This window comes from Chaetodon auriga, chromosome 23 (genome assembly GCF_051107435.1).
Source record: "Chaetodon auriga isolate fChaAug3 chromosome 23, fChaAug3.hap1, whole genome shotgun sequence".
NCBI classification, from domain to species: domain Eukaryota; kingdom Metazoa; phylum Chordata; class Actinopteri; order Chaetodontiformes; family Chaetodontidae; genus Chaetodon; species Chaetodon auriga.
The window spans coordinates 9985223-10009066 of record NC_135096.1 but is presented as its reverse complement, the minus strand read 5'-3'; the positions used below and the strand labels follow the sequence as shown (position 1 = coordinate 10009066).

The window sequence follows — 23844 nt, the reverse complement described above, 5'->3', positions numbered from 1 at the left end:
CGGGTTTACATTTGGTGCTTCTCTCTGTGGAGGGAAGGTCAAATTTCGGTCATGACTGCTGTTAACTTGAGGTTCACTAAACTCAAGCCTCCCTCTGGACTTCCTATTACCTGCTTCACCTACACTGAGATCTGAAGACAGAGGTTTCCTGCTGGCCTTCCTCCCATGACCGCTACGCCAAACCCCCAGTGGACCCTGAGGAGAGACAGGTCAGCTGTTATTTGTGGAAGGCAGGGAGGGATGTTTGCTGTATAAATCCTGAAGATTCCCTGATATTTATATAGTAAAACTGTGAAACAGCCATCATGTGAACTGGTTTTAGGCATTCAATGAATAATGCACAGAATAATCAAGGCACAAACAACATATTTTACTAAAGAGGAAAAACTGCAGGCTGAGAAAATAACTTTAGAAGACTTCAAAAAAAAAGGTTCAAATCAAGTGTAATAAGTGCTGTGTGTGTGTGTGTGTGTGTGTGTGTGTGTGTGTGAGACCTGGTGTTTGGCCACCATGTGGGCAGTGTGGATCAGCGGAGGTCTGATGGCGGGTTTGTACTGCAGAGGCTGGCCCAATAGAGAGTAGTGTGCTTCACCTAGACGTCACAGCCAAAACACAAAGTTAGCAAAAACAGTGAAATTTCAGATGAGTAGAAACAAGATCCTGAGTTTCCTGAGGGAACAATGAGACATTTACATAATTATATTTCATACAGAAATTATAACTTCTAAAAAACAATGTATTCGATCAAACTGAAATCTGTTTTGTGGTTATAATTATTATAATTATAACAACCTAGCCCTCTTTGTAGCACCTACCTAACTTCAGCAAGAAAAGCAGTTTCGAACTAAGCTAGCTGGCTAATTTGATAATTCCTGCAATACAGCCAAGCTTTAAAAAACATTAACTTTTAACTGCGCCGATAAATCTGAAAATTAAAATCAAAGATATATTTGTAAGACAGAGTGCTAAATCTTATTTTAAAAGCACGCAAGAAGGTGTTTAATAGGGAAGTGAGCCAACTATAAATATGAAACTCTTTACATTTACAAATTTTGTGGGCACTTTGACAACTGAGGGAGAAAATTTAGGGGCACAGTTTCAGTTAATTTTCTTTAAAAGGCACCAAAACGACAAATATCAAGTTAGCCAACTTAGCAAAGCTTAGCTAGCTTCTGCTACTTCTGCTTCGCGAGCTAGCTACCAAGACGACAAGGCTGCAAGCTAACAGAAGGACAGACTAACTAAAAAAAAAGATTTTATTAAGATTGATAAAACTAAATATGTAATCACAACTATATAAACTACTTAATGGCTGCTTACTGTTCAGTAACAGCTCATCCTTGCACCAATCAGAAATGACCTACTCCAATTTTCTGAGTAACTTCTCCACAAAATGCACACTGAGGACTGAGGCACAAATACACCCCCATCAGCTTCAGTTAGCCTGCTGTGCTGGTCTTTAATGCATTGTTCTGTGTCTGTGAGGAAACGCCCTGGTGGCCCATGCGTCTCTGACCTTGTCCACTGTGGCAGAACGCTGTAGGGAGCTGCGGGTGGTGGGCCATGACAGGGATGGACGAGATGCCTGATGGGAGGCCCTTGACGCTGGGCGGCTGACCTGGCAAGGGAGTGAGTGCCGGAGACGAGGGCAAGCTGCTCTACACACAACACACCGGCAGTGCGGCGAGAGATTACGGGGAGGAACACAAACACTTTCATTCAAAAAACAAAACAAAAAAAAAAAAAAAAACCAGCCAACCATCAGTATTTCTCTCTTTGGAAAAGTCATTGCGCTGTTCAAGTCGTTGCTTTAATGTACCATTCCATCCACATTAGTCCCCCTAATGTACCATTACACCCTAATGCTAAGGACTATTTTCTCCTCATTTTCAGGCTACGCCAGCGTTGATTTCATTTGCAGAGCCTATTTACTACGACATTTAACCTGCCTGGAGAGCCGGGGAGGCCGGGTTTGGCTCGAGGGGGCAATTCTCACGTCACTGTCAGACTCCGACAACCAAACTAAATTGGCTTTCAAATTGCTTTCTTGTGACCGTCTTAGCTTTCTGACACATACCATATTGTCCTATGTGGCAAACATTACCTGAGCAAATTCAGAATTTAATTTAAAATCATTTGGAAATTGCCGTTGTCATGTCAAAACCTCCAGGCCACTGAGCTAATTAAATCTTTTCAAAACTGTGAGTCAAGTTTTTAAAAGGTTGTAACTACAATATTTTCACTTGACAGCACAAAAGTTCAATTTCATTTTAACCACTGTCTGCCAAGTGTTTTTGTTTTGAGCGATTGTCTTTGCCTAATCGATGCACTCGGGCAGCGTTTGTACCTGGGTGTTGTCTGGAGGCGGGGGGAGATCAGCAGGCCTGCGGCTGCGCTGGTGCTCGGCGCCCGGGTGTTTGTAGTTGGGCTGCTTCCGCTGGCAGGGGGAGGGGGCCCGGGGCTGCTGGCAGGGGGGTGCTGTCATTTGCAGCATCACCATGCCGCTGCTGGGGCCCGGGGGTAATAACCCTGCACACACACACACCAAAAAAAAAAAACAGGCTAGAATTGAAATATAGTGTTGACAAGAGGCAAATCAGGTCAGGCAGACATGGCGAAACACTTAATGCTGCTTATTTTTATTCAATTCATCACATGAAGCCTTAATTTATGCACCAAAGTAAACTGACAGACTGAATGTGTTTTCGCCCCAAAGCTCTATTTCAGCACTTTTGTTGAGCTACACACCTCATCAGTGAAACACCGTTAGCCGCTGAGCAATTAGGTTTTAAGTGCCTTGATTATAAGGGCACAACCGTAGTGGCAATAACAGCCTCCATTCCCTTTTCCTGCTAAATCCTCCGCGATGATCCGGGAGATCCAATTATCTTATTAGTTTGTGACGCATGAACGTGACTGATGTGACTTTAAATAAAAAAAAAAGAAAAAAGAAAAAAAAAAAACCCCATCAGAGGTCGACAAGCGAATGAAGTAAAAAAACAAAACAAAACAAAATATTCTATATAATTATCTCGTGTTTACATGAAGCTCACATGAGGTGGAAATCTTCCTGCAAACTTTGCACAGCCGACGCCACTGTTGATTTATGAATTAATACCCAACAACAGTAGCAAGGACAATGGATATTTGGACTTAATCTGCAGATTATTTCTGGCCCCGGCCTAGCCAATTAAAAATGTTTACTGGTGACGCTGTAGGTAAGGCCGTCGCGAGACCTTCATCTGACCTCATTACTGACGGGTTGGAAATGACGGCTCCCTCCATTGCTCTCCCATAATAATCAGACATGAATAATAAAGGTCATTAGTGAGGAGACTGCCCCACCTGAGCTCTGCACAGAGATCCTGTGAGCCCGCGAAAGGCCAATACTAAACAGGTGATACATGAAAAGATGAGTTATTATGGTGATTTTTATTTATTTAAACTTCACAGCAAATTATTCAGACTTTCATCTACCAGTCTCCCAATTTACCTTCTGTATTTATCTATAGACTGCTATGCTCCACTGATATTAGCTTCATGCCTCAGGGGGCTATAATATCTGTCATCTACCTATTCACAGAAGCATTTTAGGTTGTAGTGACATAAGTAAAATAACAGAATTTCTCTCTGTATGCACAGGACACTGCATAATGCAAAAATGTCTTCTCCCTTTAGCACACAAGTTATTAACATAATACACACACAGGAGAAAAATAGCCTCCTTGGGTTACAAGACAGTTGCACTGCAGCGCCTACAGTACAAGCATATGCAAATACACACAGCTGTACATGTACAGAAATATGTAGGAGTACACATATTTTCACACATTAATAACAATATACTTTGAGCAGTTAGATGCTGCTGCTAAACATGTAAGATACTCCCTTCATTGTAATCATGATAAATTATGCAGAGAATCACTGTTCAGGAGCAGAGACAGTTGGGAATATTCTTACTTATAGTATTCGATTTAACCACGCCAAACCCTGTGATAATCTATCCCAATACAAGCACTGGAGCAGAGCTCGCACTGGAGATGCCTCAGTGATTTCTTACTTTAATCGTTTTCCACTGTACCAAACAATATTTTGACTGAGTTGTTGTCAACATAACAGTAGCAGTGGTCGACCCGCTAGCTGTTTAATCTGCGCGCAGCTCCGGAGGAAGAGGTGGATGTGCAAATCACTTTCACTTATCCAAACTCCAGGGAGCCGTCATCACCACGCCTCACTCTTTCTCATTTTGAAAATCCGGAGTGTAAATCTAATCACGCGTCGGACGCACATACAATGGCAGAGTAAACCCGGGGAAGATTATTTCATTAAGAAGCCCGAGTCGTAGCTATGAAGGAATACATTCTGCAGTTATTGACACTGAGAGATGAGGGAAAATACAGAATGCCGGAGCGCTGGCACTGATGGGGAATCTCCAGGGTGGCTAATGTCAGAGACTGAAAATATCCTCACTCTCCTGCGTGATCCTGCTGCAGATCACCGTGTGTTTGAATCTAGAGCTCGGCTGTGGTTCGGGTTTCAGAAGGGGAGCGTACCTGCATACTGCTGGCCTGGGTGCTGCTGGGAGACGCAGGGGGACGAGGTCTGAGGAAACTGGAGCTGCTCCATCATCTGGGCCGGCAGGAAACTCACTGTGGAACTGTGACGAACACACAGAGCAAACCGAGGGCTTTAAAACAGGGTTTCTGCAGGGTTCAAGTTTAATTCAAGGCTTTTTCAACATCACAGAAGGCAATTTATCCCCGTTTCACAGGCATATCAGCCAAAGTATGAAAGGCATCACATTTCTGTCAGTACATCCCAGCAGAATGGAACAATTAGAGCTGCAACCATTCACTGAGGGACAGAAAATTAGCTGGCAACTATTCTGATAATCGATTAATTGTCTACTGTACTGTAAAATAAATGAATAAATTAAGGTTCCAGTTTCTCAAATGCAAGAATTGTGGCCTGCCATTGACTTACAGTTTAGTAGATTTAAATATAATTGGGTTTTGGACCGCTGCTCAAACAAAACAACACAATGGCTGACATCAACTTTGGCTCTAAGAAACTGTGAAACCAGTTTTGACCATTTTCTGACGTTGTTTAGACAAACTGATTAATCTAAAAAAATAATCTGCAAATGAAAAGCCCTAAATACAACATATCTTCATAACATTGTTAATTAATCTTTAAACATGACTTAGATCCGGATAAGCAGCAGAAAATGGATGAATGGATGGATTAATCGATAAAAAAGATTCGTCAAACTCTGCAGATACCGTGTAAAGTATTTAAATGTTGCCAAATTTGTCACTGGAAGAGCTTCTTGCACTGCAGAACTTGAAGAAAAAGACGTCCAACACGACGCTCACACCTAAGTAGGTCTTAAAAATCACTTCTAAACCTGCACAGACGGAAATCTCCAGGAGCTCTGAGATCTTAACGCTGCAGTCGGGGTATTAAATTTGAAATTTAACTTTAAGTCCATCTGCACGGTAGCTGCGCTCTGCTCTGTAAGCAACCTGCCTGCAGGGACTCGCGTACAGCTGGTGAGAAAGCAGGCTGCAGGTGGACAGTCGGCCCTCGTGGGAGAACACTGAGCCGCTCCAACACTGTCGCATAAATCATTTCCACACTGACTGCCCTACAAACGCAGCCTCATTTTACAGCTGGGACAATGAGAGAGTGACCTCTCCTCGCGTGTGTGTGCGTGTGTTTGTGTGTGTGCCTCTGCATTGTTCTTCTGCAGGTGATGACTGTGTACATGGCTGTGTTCATGTCTGCCGTTTGTCATGTATACCGGCGTGCACAGCGGTCCCAGTAGTGCTACACTCACCAGTATCCAGATTGATTGGGTCCATGGAGGTAGAAACTAATTACATGTTTTGCTTTCTGTGAACTAGTTCTATCAATCAGCTTTATAATGAGAGAGAACACGACGCTCCACACTACCCCACACCAGCAGAGTAATGGAGGAAAACGACTAAAGCTGCATTTGAGAGGGCGTCAAGAGTCGACATTCATCCGCTATATGAACACCCGGTTCACCAAAAGCATCGCGGTAATAACCTCATTTTTTCCCCCCACGGTGAACAAAGATGACCTTGGCCCGGAGCGGCTTTGGGGATTCACTCATCAGGCCTATAAATAAGAGGCACCTTCAGGAGTGAGAAGCAGCATCAACTACCTGCAAATCGGTTTCTGGGACAAAGTACATCTAAAGGCGAGCTCATAATTTCACCTAAACCTGATTAAAGCAGCTTCAGCTATTAGACGCTGTCATTAGAAAAGGATGAACATAAATCAGAGGAAGTTTATTATGAGCGTATACATGACTTAAGTTCATTTAGGAGGAAAAAGCTGAAGCAGAAAACACCATTAACTCTATATAACATTTCATGCAACTGCTTTAGGCCTTTAGAGTTATTATTAAATGGATCGATGTGAGCTGGGTCATTAAGAAAAATCATGTTAATGCCAAACATAAACGTGCAATATTAACTAATTACTCCCATACATCAAAAGTATTGATGTGCATGCAAACTTCTGTCTTGTCTTGTGCAATAAAGCAGCATAAACATAAAGTGATTTGGTATTTCAATCTAAAAACTCAATCTAAAAACATGTGCAGAGCAAAGATGGTACCTCATGGTGGTGTGCTGGTTCGGGGGGAGCAGGCTGTAGCAGGGCTGCATGCCAGCAACAGCCACTGCCCCCTGTCCTGGCTGACAGGACACAAACACCGGCTGCTGGTACGTCTGCTGTGGCACAGAAACCTGCTGCAGAAAGAAAAAAAAAAAAAAAAAAAAAAAAGATTGGGAGAAATGGCAGGTGAAAACAAAAAGCAAGCAAATAAAGCCACCAGAAAACGGAAAACTGGCTTTGCTGGTTAATTCCAGTACATATACACAGCCGTTAGATCACTTCCAAAGGTCGGTCAAACGCAATAAATGTAAATATGTATTAATTTCTCAGCTGGATGATGAGAAAAAAACCCCCAAAACTTCTGTGTTTTGAGATTTTCACTTGCTGTGAATACCAGCGTAAGACCTCTGAGCATCAGGGAAAATGCTTTTCTGTGACACTGACTGCACTGCCAAAGACTGTTCTGAGTGAGCACTTCAGTTTTACATTCCTCTATTTGATATTTTAAAATCCACTGTGCCACGGTTTCTGTACTTTCCCTAATCTTGAGGGCAAATAACTCAGAGGTCTACTCCGGCATTCTCTGGCCAATAGGTCGTTGCACAAAATGCCACCAGCCACACGGGAACGTACATCACCGGTTGGGCTGGCACTCACCGAGTAATCTATTGGCCAATAAAAATACAACAATGGCTTGACAATCAGTCAGCCTCTATTCTCTGCTACCATCAAATGCACGCTCTTATTTTTGAAGCTCTGCTCTCTCCCTGTGCCTTGATACAGAGCCACTAGCAACAAAGGTCTCAACAACAGCAAGTTTCATTCATAACAAAATGAGCTGAACGCTCTTCTTCACTTTCAGAGCGCTAATCTCTGTCTGACACTGTCTCGTCATCACAATACCTGATAAGACTGCATTGGAGGGTACTGGACCATCATGCCTTGCATCTGGTTGCCCATATTGCTTTGCTGGTTGCCAGTGAGAGCGAGGTTGGGTGTTGGCTGCACGCCCACTATGGTCTGGTAGCTGGACGCTGGGTTTGGCATCACGGCTTGGTGCACTGAGGCAAAATGAGAAAGGCACAATACTGTGACCGAATGAAAAGAGAATCCTGATAGGAACACTGATAATAATAAGACACGATTAATATTCATGAATCCTACGCAACATAGCCAAAAGATGGCACTAATACAGCCTTAGTGGGAAAGATTTTTACAAGGAAAATAGTTGAGAGTTGACAGACTTTAAAGGAAATGAGCTGCTCGACAGAAGAACAACAGAACGAGGAAGTCAGATTCGGCTCGAGGAGTTCAGCTGTTCCAGCGAAGCAGGTCTGAAGCACTTGGAATAAATGAGAAAGTCAATAAATTTGATTTAGCTTGCGGTAGCCTGGACCTGCAACCTGAGCGGCCGAGCTGCTCCCCTGCCTGCGCTAAGAAAGAAACTTCCACTTCAACCAGTGATTAAGTTCAAGGGGTAAACAGAGAATGGGAGCACGCTTCGGCAGAACTTGTTAAAAATGCATTTGGAGCGGCCAAAGAGAACGACACCCGAAAGATGACACAAAGTCACACGGATCCGTCCATTTTCTAATGGCCTAAAATGGCGGCACTTCATTTCTAACGGGAGGGGCAGAGAATCGAAACACTTAAATGTCAAGGTGACAAAAAGAGACATTTGAAAATACTGTCCCTCGTGACACACACATGCGGTAATCCGAGTGACAAAGGAGAGGACGTCCTTTTGTGAAGGTGTCTTTACAGTCTGCCGCCCTGGGAGAAAAGTACAACTAGACAATGAAAGTGCTCTGAGAGGAACAGAGAGGGAAAGGACTATTTTTATCCACCCTGTTCTCCCCACCTTCACTTACAAACCAAGCATGAAATGGCCATAATATCAAATTTTATTCCTTTCCAGCGGGCAGCAGATTGTGACTTCTTCACTCAGGAAGTTCCCTCAATATCATGCAAGTGTCACGGACCATCCCGTGGCACCCTCCGCCCTGCATCGCCTGTTGCCGTGGCAACGTCGCTGTACGTCCGGCAGGTGAGGAGTGAGGGGCTGAAAAAGAGACCGGTTCACTGTGAGATTCATAGAGGCCTCTCAGACAGCGTCCCGGCCCCGCATCCCGCCTCTCAGGCTCAACGTCCTCTTTGGCTTAAAACCATGATTAAAAAACACGAGAGACGCTAGTCGAGCTAAAAGGAATCCAGCCGAAGGCCCCAACTTAAAAATTCAATCCAACAAACAGCTGTTCATTTGACCCTAAAGAGACACTGCAGGGTTTATATCCACTGTCCAGTGTTTCAGCCTGTTTAGTAAAAGCTCATCTTTTTAATGCTGCTTTGATCTAAAGGACACTTTTCAAGGCAACGTTTGGACGTACAAGCTCTTCCTCAGGCCTTTTCTGTCTGTTACATACGTTGTATGTGTTGCAGTACAAGCATGGCATCAACCAACTCTGGCACCGTTCAACAATAAAGAGGAGCGAAGACAAATCCTTGAATCCCTTCTCATATAATACAAGCTGCTTTCCCAGAATGACCATGACCGAAGCCGAAGCCCTGCGGTGGTGGTGGTGGCGGCGACTGTCTGATGCAAGTGAGTGGAAACATTCGCAGGTTTCTCTGTGGACACCGACTGGGCCATCAGAGAATTTCCACTGATAACTTACTTATTATATGTGCAATGCATGCCACTGTTTCTTCACCTTTAGTTGGTTTTAGATTTTTTTTATTTAATTAATGCAAAAACAGACGGGAGACAAGTCTTTTTTTTCTGTTTCCCTGAGAAATAATTGCTGTCCTTTGCCTTTGTAGGTCAGCTTCATTTGTCCGCTGTCTATTCCCCAGCTCCCCAGCAGGGAAGCCGCATTTGCAGCCTACAGATGACAGAATAGTGCCGCAGCCACTTACACAGATGTGTGTGTGCGCTAGTGCGTGCGTGTGTGTGGCTGTGCAAGTCACAACCGTGCCAACGCCACATCCAGTTAAATGTGTGTGTGTGTGTGTGTGTGTGTGTGTGTGTGTGTGTGTGTGCATGAGAGAGAAACACCGAGCAGGAGCTAACAATCTCCACTCCTGTGGCGAAGAAGAAGACCAAGAAAAAAATAAAAAAAAAAGAAGTGGATGACTCCCGGGGAGACATCTGAACTTGTGAAAACAAACAAACAGAAAGGAAAGAAAGGGAGAAATATTTGTCCTTCAGTAGAGCCGTCGGACTGTGGCTGGCATAGCTCCCTTGTGAAGAAACGCACAAGAACAACAACGGCAACAAAACAATGCTATCTAAGAGCTGAAAGAGGGGAGTTAACAAAGTCTATTGATAGAGGACGGCTCTTGATAGAGCAGCGAGGCTGAGCTTTGCTTTCGACGCCGCAAAGTCTGGAAATTCAAAGAAAAATTGGTCCCTTCACATCAGAGGCTGCAGACCTCATTTATTAAAAATATCCTTTGATTTGTCTTTAGATCCAACATGCAACTATTTCAAAGCCTTGTTTGAATAAGCTGCAGCCTTGGTTCATCACAGAAATCTGGAGGAACGGAGGGTAAGGTGCTCTGCTGTTTCTCAGTATCCAGGTGTGTTAGTCACACAACGCAGCTTCAAACTGGATTTAATGACTATTTAAGTATAAAATAGCCTTTTTTTTTGCTGAGGATACCTGAAGTAGTGTGTATGTATGTGTTTCTGTGAAAAATGAATCCATCTCCAACAGGTCGTTTACAGTCACATTTTTGTCTGAAAACGACTTCTGCTGAAAATGCCAGTGTGACGCACATTCTTCAGGTGTCAGAAGGGGAAATAATCTGGAAGGTTTTGAGATGGCCGTGTTCGTACCTTGTTGCTGGGGCAGGTTTTGGCTCTGAGGGCAGTTATAGGGCAGCGAGTTGACGGGGGGCCGGTAGTGCTGCTGCTGGCTGGAGCAGTGGGGGTGGTGCGCTGAAGAGCAGTAACACGTGGACATCTGTAAGAGACGCATTAACACAGATTCAAGGACTGTGTGGCACATCAGCGGTCCCATTTGAATGCACTTCACAGCGACAGGAGAGACGAAGGATTAGTCATAAAGCTGGTTTCCACTGCAGGAGTGACTCATGACTGAGACAACCAACCGACAGATCGCCACATTCTCAAACATTTATGGACTGCCGGTGTGATTTTAGATGTCCCTACCTGCTGGACAGGCTGTTGGATGTATGTGTGTTGCTGGAGCAGCGGCTGGTTCATCGTGGACCCGGGAAAAGCAGCGGGGCCCGGGGTGGAGCTGGGATATGCATGGTTGGGGCCCGGGGTCTGCAGCGCAACGGCCTGACCTTGTAGCACCCCTGGGTGTCCTCCCGACGGTCCTGCCACCATGTAGCTAGCGACCTGCTGCTGTGGAGGAGCTCCCTGCAGTACCACAGAGGAGGGGTGGTGGTACACAGTGGGATAGTGGCGGGCTTCCGGAACTGAGGCCCCGCTGTCGCCGGGCTGCTGCTGCGCCAGAGTCATGTGACTGAACTGGGCGTTGAGGGCGTCAGGCTGGAGAGATAGAGTTAAACGGTAAATGCAATGCGACAAAAGACTTCACCATCACCATAAACATCCAGCACGAGGGCACTGACCATCAGAACCACCGCTTTTTAAGCATTAAATCTGCTCAGAATATGGATCAACACAACCACCAGGGACAGCTTCTAAGCTAATCGCTAAATCAAAGACATTTACTCCACTGACGTTCCCTTGAAGGTTTAAACAAATACAGATATCTTAAATCTGACCCAGGTCTGCAGAGACGAGCCGAGTGTAAAGCTAACTATTTTATTTATTTATTTGCATCACCACTGCACGCCAGTTCAGGTCATTTCTGACATGTTGTTGGAAAAGTAGTGTTTTTAGTCATGGATTATTCAGTGCTAACATCTGGTGATGAATTAAATATTAATGGAACTTTCCACAGGCATAATTAGTCACAGAGGCATGTCTTTCACTAAAACCAGGTCAAAAATGAGGTTAAGTGAATGCATGATCTATATATGTGGGGAATGGCTCCTGCTGGATTTACATACACCTTTCTACCAAAAAAAAACAACCCTGAACTGAATAGTTAATTGGGAGAGTAATAAGATCTGTATTGAAGTTTGTAAAGGTGAGATAATGCTGTGCTTGATTTTCGATTTTTAACCGTTAAGACAAACCTCCAACTATGTAGAGCTACGCTGAACATGAACACCAAACTCTGCCTGCTAAATTCATAAGTTAAGACATTGATAACTTTTTATTGTAGGACAGAATGTAGGTAATAATGTAGCTCGATTTTCAATATATCACAAAAGATTACTTATCCAGGAGCTCATTTAAAGGCACATACATATAGTATGAAGACCTGAGTCAAAATAGAGCTCAGAGCATTTCCTTAGCCTGACACAAACTGTGCAGACTTTTTGGACATCTGTGTCAGAGTTTAATTTATTAATTTAACTGCTCAGAGAAAAGTCTATAAATAAACTCTTAATGAGCCAGGTCTGACAGGAGATGGAGCGGGGGAAGAATAATAAAATGGAAGAAAGTAGTTCTGTACCACAGTGTACTGTTGGTTAGGACAGACGGGCAGGAACTGAGAAGGAGGAAGAGGAGGAGGAAGAGGATACGAGACCGTTTGGTTGTGGACAGGCTCAGAGGACAGCTGGAGAGGAGGACAGATCAGCTGAGGAGGGAAGGGGAGAAGAAATGGACAGAGGGACAGGAGATGAGACTGAGGAAGGATGCTAGTAAAATGATGGGAGCCTCAACTGACTGTTTGCAAAGCCCCATGAGCTAGCTAACAGGCTAACGTTAGCTCTATGAGTTGGTTGAAAACACTGTCTCTAGGTGACTTTTTAATATTTAAAGCCGATTTGTAAAGAGGTCTTTAATATGCACTTGGATACACGGATACATGCATGGTGTGCTAAAATACTGAGGCTAAAGCTACATGTTGCAGGCAAAAGTTAGCATCTTCACAAGCTGATGAGCCATTCTGACTGTATTGCAGTATAGTTACCGCCAGTAAGGAAACTGCTGTTTGTTGTTGATTACCCTGTTTAGCTGCTTAGCTCACATACAGAGACACAGAGAGGTTTCTGTATCTTCAAACAGCAGATGTTTCAAGAGAACAGACTTTTAGGATGAGGACGAACTGATGTGTTCATGGTGCTCTCCCAGGGGAAACGCTGGCTGGAGCAGCTGGACCGTAAAGGTCCCCACGTCCAGTAAAGAGTAGGACAGAGGCATCATTACTTACACTCTGATAAAGTGCCATGTCGGACAAGCACACACAGTGCTTCCCTAGCCTGCACTTTGTTTTTTTATTGTAACCTGTTATCCCAAATAATAATAAAGTAGGAAATGCTCCTTTGCCTTGGGAGAAAAAGCAGGTTACTAGTGCAGTTAGTTAGCTTGACAGGCTAATGATTGCAGTTTACATTAGAGCAGACAAACGCACCATTTACTCAGTTCTTTCTGTATATATGTAGGATCACCCTTACTGCTTGTTTGACGGTGCCTCATGGCTGCTAAGCTGTGATTGGACAACGGAGGGGTTTATTAAACAGTCAATTAAGCTCCAGCCATTCTACTATCAGCTCCCATTTGAACACTACAAGTTAGTGAGGTTAGAGAAAGTTAGAAAAAAAAAACAAAACACTGTAGTCTTAACATGAATTCAGTGTGAATTAGGAAAAAGTCAAGAACCCTGCTGAAAAATGTCATCCCACCCACTGACCTGCGAGTGGAGGTGATTGGTTGGCTGCTGATGTGTTGGGGCAGCGATTGGCTGCTGTGGGGGTTTCCCCTGCTGTGGGTTCCTGCCAGCAGCCGGGGCAACAGTGGCCGGGTTATAAACTACAGTGCTGCCATCGGGGTGGATGAAAGGCTTGCCTGTCAAATGAAATTCATGAGAGACCAGAAACCACAGTGATGTGAGCTATACACACACTAATAATTCAGCATCATACAAAAGGAAACACTTGAATTATGCTCCTCATGACAGGGAAGGACACACCCAAACATGGTCTGGGAGAGGAGAGTCAATGAGAATTAACAACCTTGGCAGTATATGAAGTTCAGTTGGTAGCCCAAAAGTGCACAACTGTGTGTTTGGCCCATGATGAATATTTACAGATCTCTCCCATCTGTTCTATGCATTTTGATCAGCAGGCTTTGGTCTGACTACTAATTTGACAGACAAACCCAGTGCAGCCCTGTGCCAACCTGTAATTCTGTCCTCAAGTCATGAATATTGATTAGCAAAGCAGAAAATTACAAGACAGGAAAAATGTATGTGTGGAAAAATTGACTTTGATTTAATGCAGTTGATCGGGCCACCAAACTCCGGCTTTTCATGTTCACACGGAGGCACCGCATCACCCACCTGTGTGTGGGTTGACCAGAACGCTGCCGGGTGGTATCCCTGAGGCTTCCAGCGGCAACACATAATAGTTTGTTGCATCTGTAGCAGATGGCGGCTGTGAAGGGACGCTCTTGATCATCTCAGGGTGTCCAGAGCCTCTAGCGTCAGCAGCCGGGTGGATCAAGGGGGTGCTGGGGATGTTGGACCAGGATGAGGCTGAAACTGGGAGAGGCAGCTGGGGACGGGATAGCGAGCTGGACGAGGAGCCGACGCTACTGCATGATTCTGAACCTGTGAGAGAAAAGGAACAAAGAGATTAATTGTTGATTCAGACATTTCCTAGAATGCCTTTAAGATGGCATTGGAGAGGAGGAACATTGACTTGTTGCTTTCAGTCAGTCAGTAATTCATGAGAGTGGACAGAACTGACGGTGACAATGAAGCAGTCGTGCCTCTTGCTAAGAATGCAGCCTCTTCTGTGGCTGCATTGCATTCTGGTCTCTTGAGGCATCTGCTGACGGACAAATTGGTATCTGTGTACCATATAATTACTGAATGTTGTGCAAAATGGCGAAGCCCTTGGTTTTTGGGAGGAAGACCTTGCATCGCAATCTGGTGTGCTGTGTTTTCCATGGCTCAGTTTCATCATGTAGCTACACTGGAAATATCACCATGATGTCACTTTTACACAGAAAATAGCTTTTTCTTTTAATTGTCCTTTTTGAATTCTGAAATAGTTGGAGAAAGCAGCAATATCATGATATAAATATACTTTATTACAAGCAAAAGTTATAGGAATTCACAGCAAAGTATTATGCTTGACTGTCAAATATTATAGCATTTCAATGTCCTAGGGATCATGGTGAAACTAATTTCAATCAGATGTGTACATTTCTGTTGCATAGCTCAATGTAGAACAAGTAATAAATAAGCTGTCAAATAAATGTAGTGATGTCAAAATGATATCATACAGGCAGAAACAATAGAATTCTCACTTCAGACTATTGATCATACATAAGCTCCCATGTTCAGGTAGCCATGGCGTGCAGGGAAAAGTTATTTGAGGGCTTAGGAGAAGGGCAAAGGCAGGAGAACATGGCAGCGCAGCCAAGATGTCTCCTCGACTTAAACTCCCAAAACACAAAGTGAGGGCAGCCAGCCGCCTCGTAAACAACTTAAAAAACTGCTCAGGCAAGAAGCCCGCTGCTGCTGCTGCTACCTCTCAGTGAGGGGAAAAAAAAGAAGAAGAAGAAAAAAAAAAACAACGACAGGAACTCGGCAAAAATAGAAAAAAATGGCAGACAGAAACAGAGGCAGGGAACAGAATCGAGAGCAGAGGCCAACCAAGGATTTTCACCCTGCGTTCACTGAGATAAAGAAGCCAAACCCGCGGTTCATCTAATCTCAGCCAGTCAGGTTACAAATGTATCATATTGTGGAGTAAGCACCTGCAGCTGGGGAGCAGCCCTAACTTCATCTCAGTGACTTGTGCAGCACTTCTCGGTGCTTAGGCTTATACATTATGCAGCAACTCCACACCGTTAGGTTTTACACTACTGCTGCTACAACACTTTTTTTAAGAGCCTCCTCCATCACCACGTTGCTGTATGGTGATTAGTTTTGACAGCTGTCCGGCTACAGGGCGGCCCACAGACTTTATTGACCACGGCAGGATGCAAACACTTGTTCTGATGAGACCTCAGGTTCCCCGAATGCCACATGATTTTACTCAGAGCTCGATATGCCTATTTGTGCTCCCCATTTACACAGTGCACTGTCTAATTAGCTAATTTTTCCTTTTCATGCTGCGACAGAAGGTTTCCTATCCCCTGTCTGAGTGACTGATGGAATAAATTACATGCTCACATCCAAGTAAGAGAAATTTCAGAACAGAGAGATCCCTTCATCTACAATATTGACTGCCACGCTTTTAATGTGGAAGCAGAGGCAGGATTTTTTGTATTTCGGGCACCCTCACGAAAGTACTTTTCATTTAGAACAGAGTGAGGACATTGAGCATCTCATCTCTGCCGTCTCTCTTGCCTGTTTTGGAGAGCCTCCCGGTGCTCTTGCTGCTGGCCGTGCTGTCCCCGCGGACGAGGCCGGGTGAGATGCCGCTGAAGCTGCTGGCCTTGGTGATGGCGGGCCGCGGGGCGAGCCGGTTGGAGCTGTCCGAGCTGTCGGTGCTGCTCCATGGCCGAGGCTCCCCATGCCGCGGCAGCGTTTCCGTCTCGGAGCTGCTCTGCCGGCTGGCGCCTGAGCGACCGGCTCTTAACCTGGGCAAGAAGAGAGCACTTTGAATACAATTGTTCGTATCAACATGGAATCTAAAACACTAAATAATACAGACCCCATCTCTGATGATATCACAGTGACTCGAGCTGCATATACTGCTTATTTTCACCATCTTTTCATCTGTTGATTCATCATTTGGTCCCAAAGTTGACCTGTTCAATTGCTTATTTTGGGACCAACAGTTAAACAGCCCAAAGATATTTAATTTAACATGATAAAATCTAAAAAAAGCCAGCATCTATTTACATTCAGAAGCTGGAAGAAGAGAATTTTGGGCATTTTTGCCTCGAAAAAATACAGTATCATCCATTACAGTCGACATGGAACAGTGGGGGAAAACATCAAACCAAAGCAGACACCTGCAGAAAATGTTTTTTTAATTATTTTTTTTTAAATAACAGGCATATTTGTTTATTTCAAGAAGATTTAATTTATGAGATCTTAACGATGATCTGCTGTCATCCTGGAGGACCATACTCAGCACCTCATTCTTTGGTGGATTTAACTACAGCAAGACTCCACCTTCTCCCACCAAAGATTACGCTGATGTATTCTTAAATGCATGATCATTAAAAGGAGACATTCTTTTAAACAACGGTTACATCGTTTAATTGGCTAGCTTTGGGCCGAACAGGCCGTCCCACACGAGGAAACCTGGGGAGAAAATCCTATTTAGCTGAAGCTTTCCTGAGCAGCGAAAACAAATCCTCAGCTCAGCACTCCAGTTCCTGAGCGAGCCGATTAAGGCAGACGGTGATTCAAAGGTTTCTCCTCTGCCTGCGGTCTCTGAAAGAGCTGAATGATGTGTGACTGGGGGGGGGGTGTTGCGGCAGTGGACATACCTGAACATTTGCCGCCTCTGTTGGGTGCTCATGCAAGCGTCTTCATCCTGAGCACTGAAGGGAGGGGGAGAGGTATTACAGAACATGCGCTGACAAAATGAGACATCCACCATTTTAAAACATGACAGAGCGGGCTCTAATTGCTGCTCTGACAGCAAAACTATAAAAGTGATTGAACATTTAAAAGTAGAAGCTATCTGAAGAGCTTTAGTTCCATTTCAAGGGATGAAATTGGTTCTACTTTAGCCAATTAATTGACAATTCATCATCCATATTAGGCACAGCTTGCTGGCACCAAATTGTTACATAATGAGAGGTGAAGATAAGTCAGTGGTCATGGGATTAATATAATTTTACTACTTACCTTCTGTCTAGTATGAACTGATCTTCCTGTGGGTGGGAAGAAATTACAGAAAATTACAAGGGTGCAGAGAATTCATGCCACAGTTTGTTCTTACAGTTATCTCCAACACTTATCTTTGCATTTTGAGCTCTGCTGAAGGCTACGTTTCACGGTCCTGTGCATTCAAAAATCCAATTCATCAGTAACAATCACTAAAAACTTGTCAGCTGCTTGGACGGCATATACCTGCTTGCAGGTCTAGTTAGAAATCTGACTTTATGAATTTGGCTTCGAATCAGAGCGACCCTGTCTGAAAATTCATAAATCCAGCAGTGGTAATTGGTAGCAAGAAATCTTCTGAATTTGCACATGAATAGAAACGACACAAAGATTTGTGCAACATGGCCCCCACCCCCCACCCCGCCTACACAAACAGCTCTCACATCATGTGCAAATATCCTTTCTCTGGCTCGCTGGTACTCCTCCTCCCTCTCCTCCATCGATTTGCTCCTCTTGTCAGCTTTCAAACGCATTCGAATCTGGCAAGGACACACACAGACACACATACAGGCGTGCACACACACACACACGCACGCACACACACACACGCTTCTTTAGCACCAATGTCAGGGACGCCAGATTGTCCCACTCTTACCAACATGTCAGGAATGAAAGTGACAGCTTGGTGAAGAAAAAAAATATCCATATTTATATATATATATATATATATATATAATATATATATATTTAAAAAAAAAAAAAAAAAAAACACCTACCGTGCTGTCTTCACGATCAAAGCTGGAGTTGTCTCGTTTGAGAATGTAGCGTTTCTGAAAATCGTCCGCCCTGTCATCCTTGATGTGCTCTGAGAATTTCTGATCGGGTCTGTCGGTGGGGGGAATTCACAAGAGTTTTAGTGGCAGCTTAATTTCAGGCAGATGCTGACAGCAACATATGTTAACCAACAAGCAGGGCAGGCAAGCAACTGATGTGTTGATTGATTCCAAGAGCTTTGGATGGAGGAAATTCTCCACCAATTAACTGGTGAAGTGATGGTGTAGTATCATGAAGGTCCATTCAGTGGCCTGCTAATACTAGATTTCACGTCCTGCTTTGACTCAAATAAGGTCAGTAAACTTGTAAGAGGAAAGAGCAAAGAGAGGCTCACATTCTTGTGTTGGTGGTTTTGTTGATCACCACTGACTTCCCACTGGGGTCCACATTGTGGTCCATGCCAAAGTAGGCTGCCACTCGATGTAACAGCATCCTGTGATAGGGCGTCATGGGTGGGAATTTTCTCTTTTGGCTTCTAGAAAAAAAAAGGGAAAAGTGGTTGATGGTCTACAGTTGAAATGTAAAGGGGAGAAGGGGGCCATCAGTCACAAACCCAGTGTGGAATGAGGGGTTAAAGAAGCGAGGGGCTGGTGCAGCTACGCCTCTTTCATCTGGTAGAAGTCTGTTGTTGTTTTACCTTGTAAGGACATATCTGCTCTTGGGTCTGTTTGGAAAATGTTTCACAGCGCTTCTGAGTTCACTGGAGGAGAGCTTTAAGCCCTCAGTAAACCTAGATCAACATGACTACATTGGTAAAAGTGATAAACTGAATTTTCCACACTTTCAAAAGACACTGAGAGGAAAATGCGATGACCAGCACCCAAAGTTCACAGACTCCTTTTAAAAATGAAGCAGCACATCCAAACACGCTCTGCAGTCCCCCCGAAACAGCTGAGACCATGAACAGCTGTTCGTCTTAATTGTGTGACATCAAGCACAGCCCATCTGAAGGTGTAAAGACCCTTCTGTGCTCGCATTCTGGAGGGCTCCGGCATCTCGAGAATAATTTAACTTGCTCTATCTAGATCTTAATGTATGTTAATGAATGCTCCTCACTCGTTATTGCTGATGAAGTCCAAGATGTCCTGCTCCAACTTCAGTAGCATGATTCGATCTCTAAAAAAAAAAAATGACACACAAAAAACACAAAATTGGATTCATAATCAATAATCACAGGACGTAATAAAGATCACAACAGTGCAGATGGTTATAAGAAAATGGCCAAAGGTCTGGTCACACCAAAAAGCAGAGAAACAGTGAAATCATCAGCACGTTAGCCAGCTGGGAATTAGCGACAGTTACCGATCTCTGAAGCTCAAAGTAACATATCTCCTTGCTAGTTTTGTTCAATAGAAGAAAAAGTTTGGTTCACGTTGCACAAACGGAGCTATGAGATATGTAATATCTTGCGAGCAAGCTTGTTAGCTCATCACTAACCCGACAATAACTTATAACAGTTGATTCAAAGACGTATTTGTGCCTTTGACGGTCTCTTCACTTCTGTCGAGCAATTTATACTCTTGACAGAGCAGATGAAATGAGTGTGGATTGTGTAAAAAAAAAAAAAAAGCTAATAAACTACAATAGCCTCTGTCCCGTCAAAGGTGAGCATTATCAGGACGGCTTCATACTGGTCAGTGGTGGGAATTCCTGTGTCAAGTTCACTTGGGGTCAATGTGTTCACCTTCGGGTGTGGATGTTGAGCATACCTGGGGTTGCCCTTCAGGGTGTTGACCAGGAACTCATGGAGATCAATGCCAGTTGAATCTGTGTAGTCTTGACTGGAATCTAACCAGCAGAGACACAGATCATGTTTCAGCGCTCAACTTTGGAAATTTTGCATCACAGATTTCATTTCGAAAACACAGACGTGCACAGATTCCACCTTAAATGACACCTGAGGACAAATAAAACTCAAACATATCCAGATTTATAAAACAATCCCTGAGATTACAATGCAGGCCATTTTCTCGACATCATTTTCTTTATATGAATAACAAGGAAATTGAAATGTTCCACCCCGTTAACTCCCCAAATTAATGATAAACAGTTAATGAAACGCACGTTGTGAATATTGATATGCAAATTAATCAGCTTGTCATTCAACTATTAGCAAGGAAAAAAATGGAAAAGTCCGTCTGCACGTCTGAGAAACTTTGCTGAGGGTGACATTGCTAAGAACCGTGCTATTGGACGATTATTGTGTGACCAACGTGAAATAAAAAAACAAACATCCGGCAGCTTGTATCAGCGGCACTGAGGCTGCCAGCTGAACCACTTAAGAAATGAAGAAGTTGTTGGATAACGACGTTGACACCGAGAAAAAAAAACGTGTTCCTGTGCACCAACAAAAGATAGGACCCATCAGGGGGAGTCAGGGGACACTGGAGCTCGTTCCCCTCGGTGGGTGTCTGGTTTCTATAATTGGAGGCTGTCTCATCAGCGGTGTTGCTCCACAGAGGGAAGCAGACACCTTTATTCGCCTGTGGGAATGCGTATAATTGCTTAACACCTTGAGCTTGTCGCAATTAACTGAATCACGCCAATTATCGGCCCATAATGAGATATCATTTAAAAAGGAGAAGTGCTTTTGGACAAACTGGAGGGCACGGTGCCAGAGAAGAAAAATGTTTAGGACTGGATGTTCCTTGTGACATGGTAAAGGATATAATTATTAGAAGGCTGTAATTTGGCTGAGTGACATGGACTGTGTGATAAGTATCATTAAAGCATTTGGCTTCATTTCAATACTTCGCTTTCAGTGTCTCCAGTGACAAACTGGCAGCAAGCATGTACATAATCTATGGCAGGGCCGTGCACACAGCATGGGTGACACAGTGGCCTGAAATGGTACTGTTTGGACATAACAGCTCGACAAAACATCCAGATATTATGCTTCAACTGCGTCGAACAAATCTCAGCAAATTTAGGTTGTCATACATGCAAAATCATTTACAGTAAATTCATATTTATCAAACAGCATAAATCTGCAAAGTGTTTAAAGCTGTGCAACAACTAAAAACTAGAATCTGAAACCTAATCTTTCAACTTCAGTGTTTTTTGTAATTGTATCTATTTTTATGTACAAAGTCTTCATTTATTTCCAAAATTAGACACAAAATCACATCATGGTAGCCATTTTCCCCGCAGAAAGAAATAATATACGTTGAAACTAATTAAAAGTTCCTTTTAAATATGACTGTTATTATCTCCATAAGATGACATATTCCTATTTTATTTCACTCAGTATCCTACATCATAAAAGCATGTCTGGGATTTGTAACAAACCAAACTGCATGAAAATCAGCGAGTTATGACGATTCTGAGGACACACCTCCTGCCTCAACACGCATTCGGAGGCGTGGCTTCCCTTTACCAATACCATGGCCGTTCCTGAGGAATTGTGGGAATTTGTGTTGGATGTATGGACTCTACACAGCTGGGCACATGATTTTTAACTCCATGATGACTACAACTACCAGGCAGAAAAGCACCGCACCATCGATTCACTTCGTCTGGACAAGCCCTTTAGAAACTTTTTAGGCTGTCTTCCACACACACGCACGCACTGCAAAGCTGCATTGCACCGGTGCCACTGCAAGAATTAAATTCATCGCACAGATCGATCTTTTCGGAGCACGTGCAACAAATACATTGCACTGTACAGCCCTGTATTTTTGATATATAAATTCCAATTTTTGGATGGGGGAAGCACATGCATCTTTCAGGCTCCTTTTTAGGACTAAGCAATGTTTATAAATGAGGCCCCAGGTGTTTCTGATGTAAAGAAAGCTGAGGTGTTAATGGAAATATTTCAGCTCCTGTGGCGGCAAATCTATTTCACCGGCATCAGTCTCGTCAGGTCTTCACAAAGGTTTCCAACTTTAAAATCTAACCAGGCTCAGTGATAAATGCTTATTTTGAATAAACAGGGTCGTCACTGATGGTGCAAGGACTTAAATATGTGCGAATGCAAACAAATAAGCAGAGAAGGTTAAGACATTTAAGACTGTGTAATTTCCAAAACAGAAAAGAAAGAAACAAAAAAAAAAAACTCCCATTTTCTCAAACAAGCACTTCACAATGTGTGACGCTGCGTTTCTCACCTCTCGACAGCATTTTTCTCGGCGCTTTCTCCGGCTTGTCCACCTTATCGCATTTGTCCTCTTTCTCAGCTTGGTCCTGTGTGGCTCGATCTTCCTTTTCAAAGGGCTGGAGAAGGAATCCATCCTAAAACAAAACAAATACAGAAGGACGGACTGATTCACAGGCACGTGTCTGAAAGCTGCTGATGTCGTGTGTGTTTGCCACGTGGCTTCAACCGAACCATTTTGGGAGACAAGTGTAATAATGTCAGGATTTCACAAGACAGGTCAAGATATTCAAATACCAAATGTGACCTGGGTCAATGAGCAGACAAGAGACATTACTTTAGAGAGGAGGCATTAAATATGAGGCATTTCATTCTCTACGATCTAGCCTCAGGTTCTAGGTTAATTAGAGAGTAGCATGGGCAAAAGAGGCCACAGCAAGACACTTAATAAACTCTCCTGGTTTATCACTGAAACCTGTTTCCTTGCCAGAGATAATGTGCCTGCATCCATGAATTCCAGCAACGGCAATTAATCTGCCAGATTAGCTGTTTTTATGAAAGCACCTGAATAAAACATGAATTTGAGGTCGAAATTAAACAACGCAGCACGTCATTCCTTAAAATTCAACAGGATGACGAGTTTAGCTGTGATCCTCCAACTGTTGTAAAAATGACAAAAAAAAACACAACCATGCTGCAATCAGAATGGAAGACTGCTGTGGATGTTTTGCGAGATCTATTAAAAACGGCCTTGGTTCACCCCCGTCGTGCCCACCCTCCCCCGACACGCGCACACACTCTCACACACACACACACACGCACACACTCAGAGCAGTATCTGATTTGCTTTTCAGGCAATTCGACAAAAGGCTGAAAGGAAAATCTGAATAGAGGAGAGGGGTTGCCAGTGCACCGTAAGTGGATTAAACACAACTCTGGAAAGCTAACATCAGAGCCTGTGAGCGTGTGTGTGTGTGTGTGTGTGTGTGTGTGTGTGTGTGTGTGTGTGTGTGTAGAGAAATGAATGAATGAAGGAGAAGGGGTGACTGAGTGGCGGGAGAGCAGCTCATAACCAAAAAAGGTCATGAGTTTGATCCCTGTAACAGCTGCGAAGCAAGATAATGAGACGCTACGTTCTCCTTCATTTCAATACGCTCTGAATATATGTGAAAATGTAATATGCTAATGAGAAACGTGACTGACTAATTGCCTGAGCGAGACTGGGAGAAAGCAAAAATGAGTCTCGGATTGTGTGTCGTGCAAGTGACAGCGAGTTTGTGTGTGTGTGTGTGTGTGTGTGTGTGTGTGTGTGTGTGTGTGTGTGTGTTCGTCAAAGCAAAAGGATTTCTTTCTGGCAAGAAGCGGTGATGTTTGCTGCTTAATGCCACCCTCGGCATCACATGGAAGGCGCCTGGTTGA

General features: G+C 43.7%; 1 protein-coding gene across 19 annotated transcripts in view; it reads right to left on the bottom strand.

The window, feature by feature from the left end:
• The window catches only part of r3hdm1 (R3H domain containing 1), a 45967-nt gene that overhangs the window by 1961 nt on the left and 20162 nt on the right, over positions 1 to 23844 (bottom strand). For 5 of the 19 annotated variants that reach the window (XM_076723522.1, XM_076723526.1, XM_076723525.1 and 2 more), the window contains 21 exons: positions 22439 to 22562; positions 20042 to 20120; positions 19389 to 19448; positions 18667 to 18807; positions 18275 to 18383; positions 17942 to 18037; positions 17520 to 17545; positions 17156 to 17209; positions 16062 to 16294; positions 14040 to 14309; positions 13392 to 13546; positions 12210 to 12335; positions 10823 to 11170; positions 10487 to 10613; positions 7552 to 7709; positions 6649 to 6782; positions 4554 to 4657; positions 2348 to 2529; positions 1517 to 1658; positions 495 to 592; positions 111 to 195 (listed from right to left, as the gene is read on the bottom strand). In XM_076723522.1, the coding sequence (XP_076579637.1) occupies positions 111 to 195; positions 495 to 592; positions 1517 to 1658; positions 2348 to 2529; positions 4554 to 4657; positions 6649 to 6782; positions 7552 to 7709; positions 10487 to 10613; positions 10823 to 11170; positions 12210 to 12335; positions 13392 to 13546; positions 14040 to 14309; positions 16062 to 16294; positions 17156 to 17209; positions 17520 to 17545; positions 17942 to 18037; positions 18275 to 18383; positions 18667 to 18807; positions 19389 to 19448; positions 20042 to 20120; positions 22439 to 22562 (2851 nt within the window). Of the gene's footprint in view, positions 1 to 110; positions 196 to 494; positions 593 to 1516; positions 1713 to 2347; positions 2530 to 4553; positions 4658 to 6648; positions 6783 to 7551; positions 7710 to 10486; positions 10614 to 10822; positions 11171 to 12209; positions 12336 to 13391; positions 13547 to 14039; positions 14310 to 16061; positions 16295 to 17155; positions 17210 to 17519; positions 17546 to 17941; positions 18038 to 18274; positions 18384 to 18666; positions 18808 to 19388; positions 19449 to 20041; positions 20121 to 22438; positions 22563 to 23844 lie in introns of all 19 variants that reach the window. The other 14 variants (XR_013076211.1, XR_013076210.1, XR_013076207.1 and 11 more) reach the window with 14 other exon arrangements.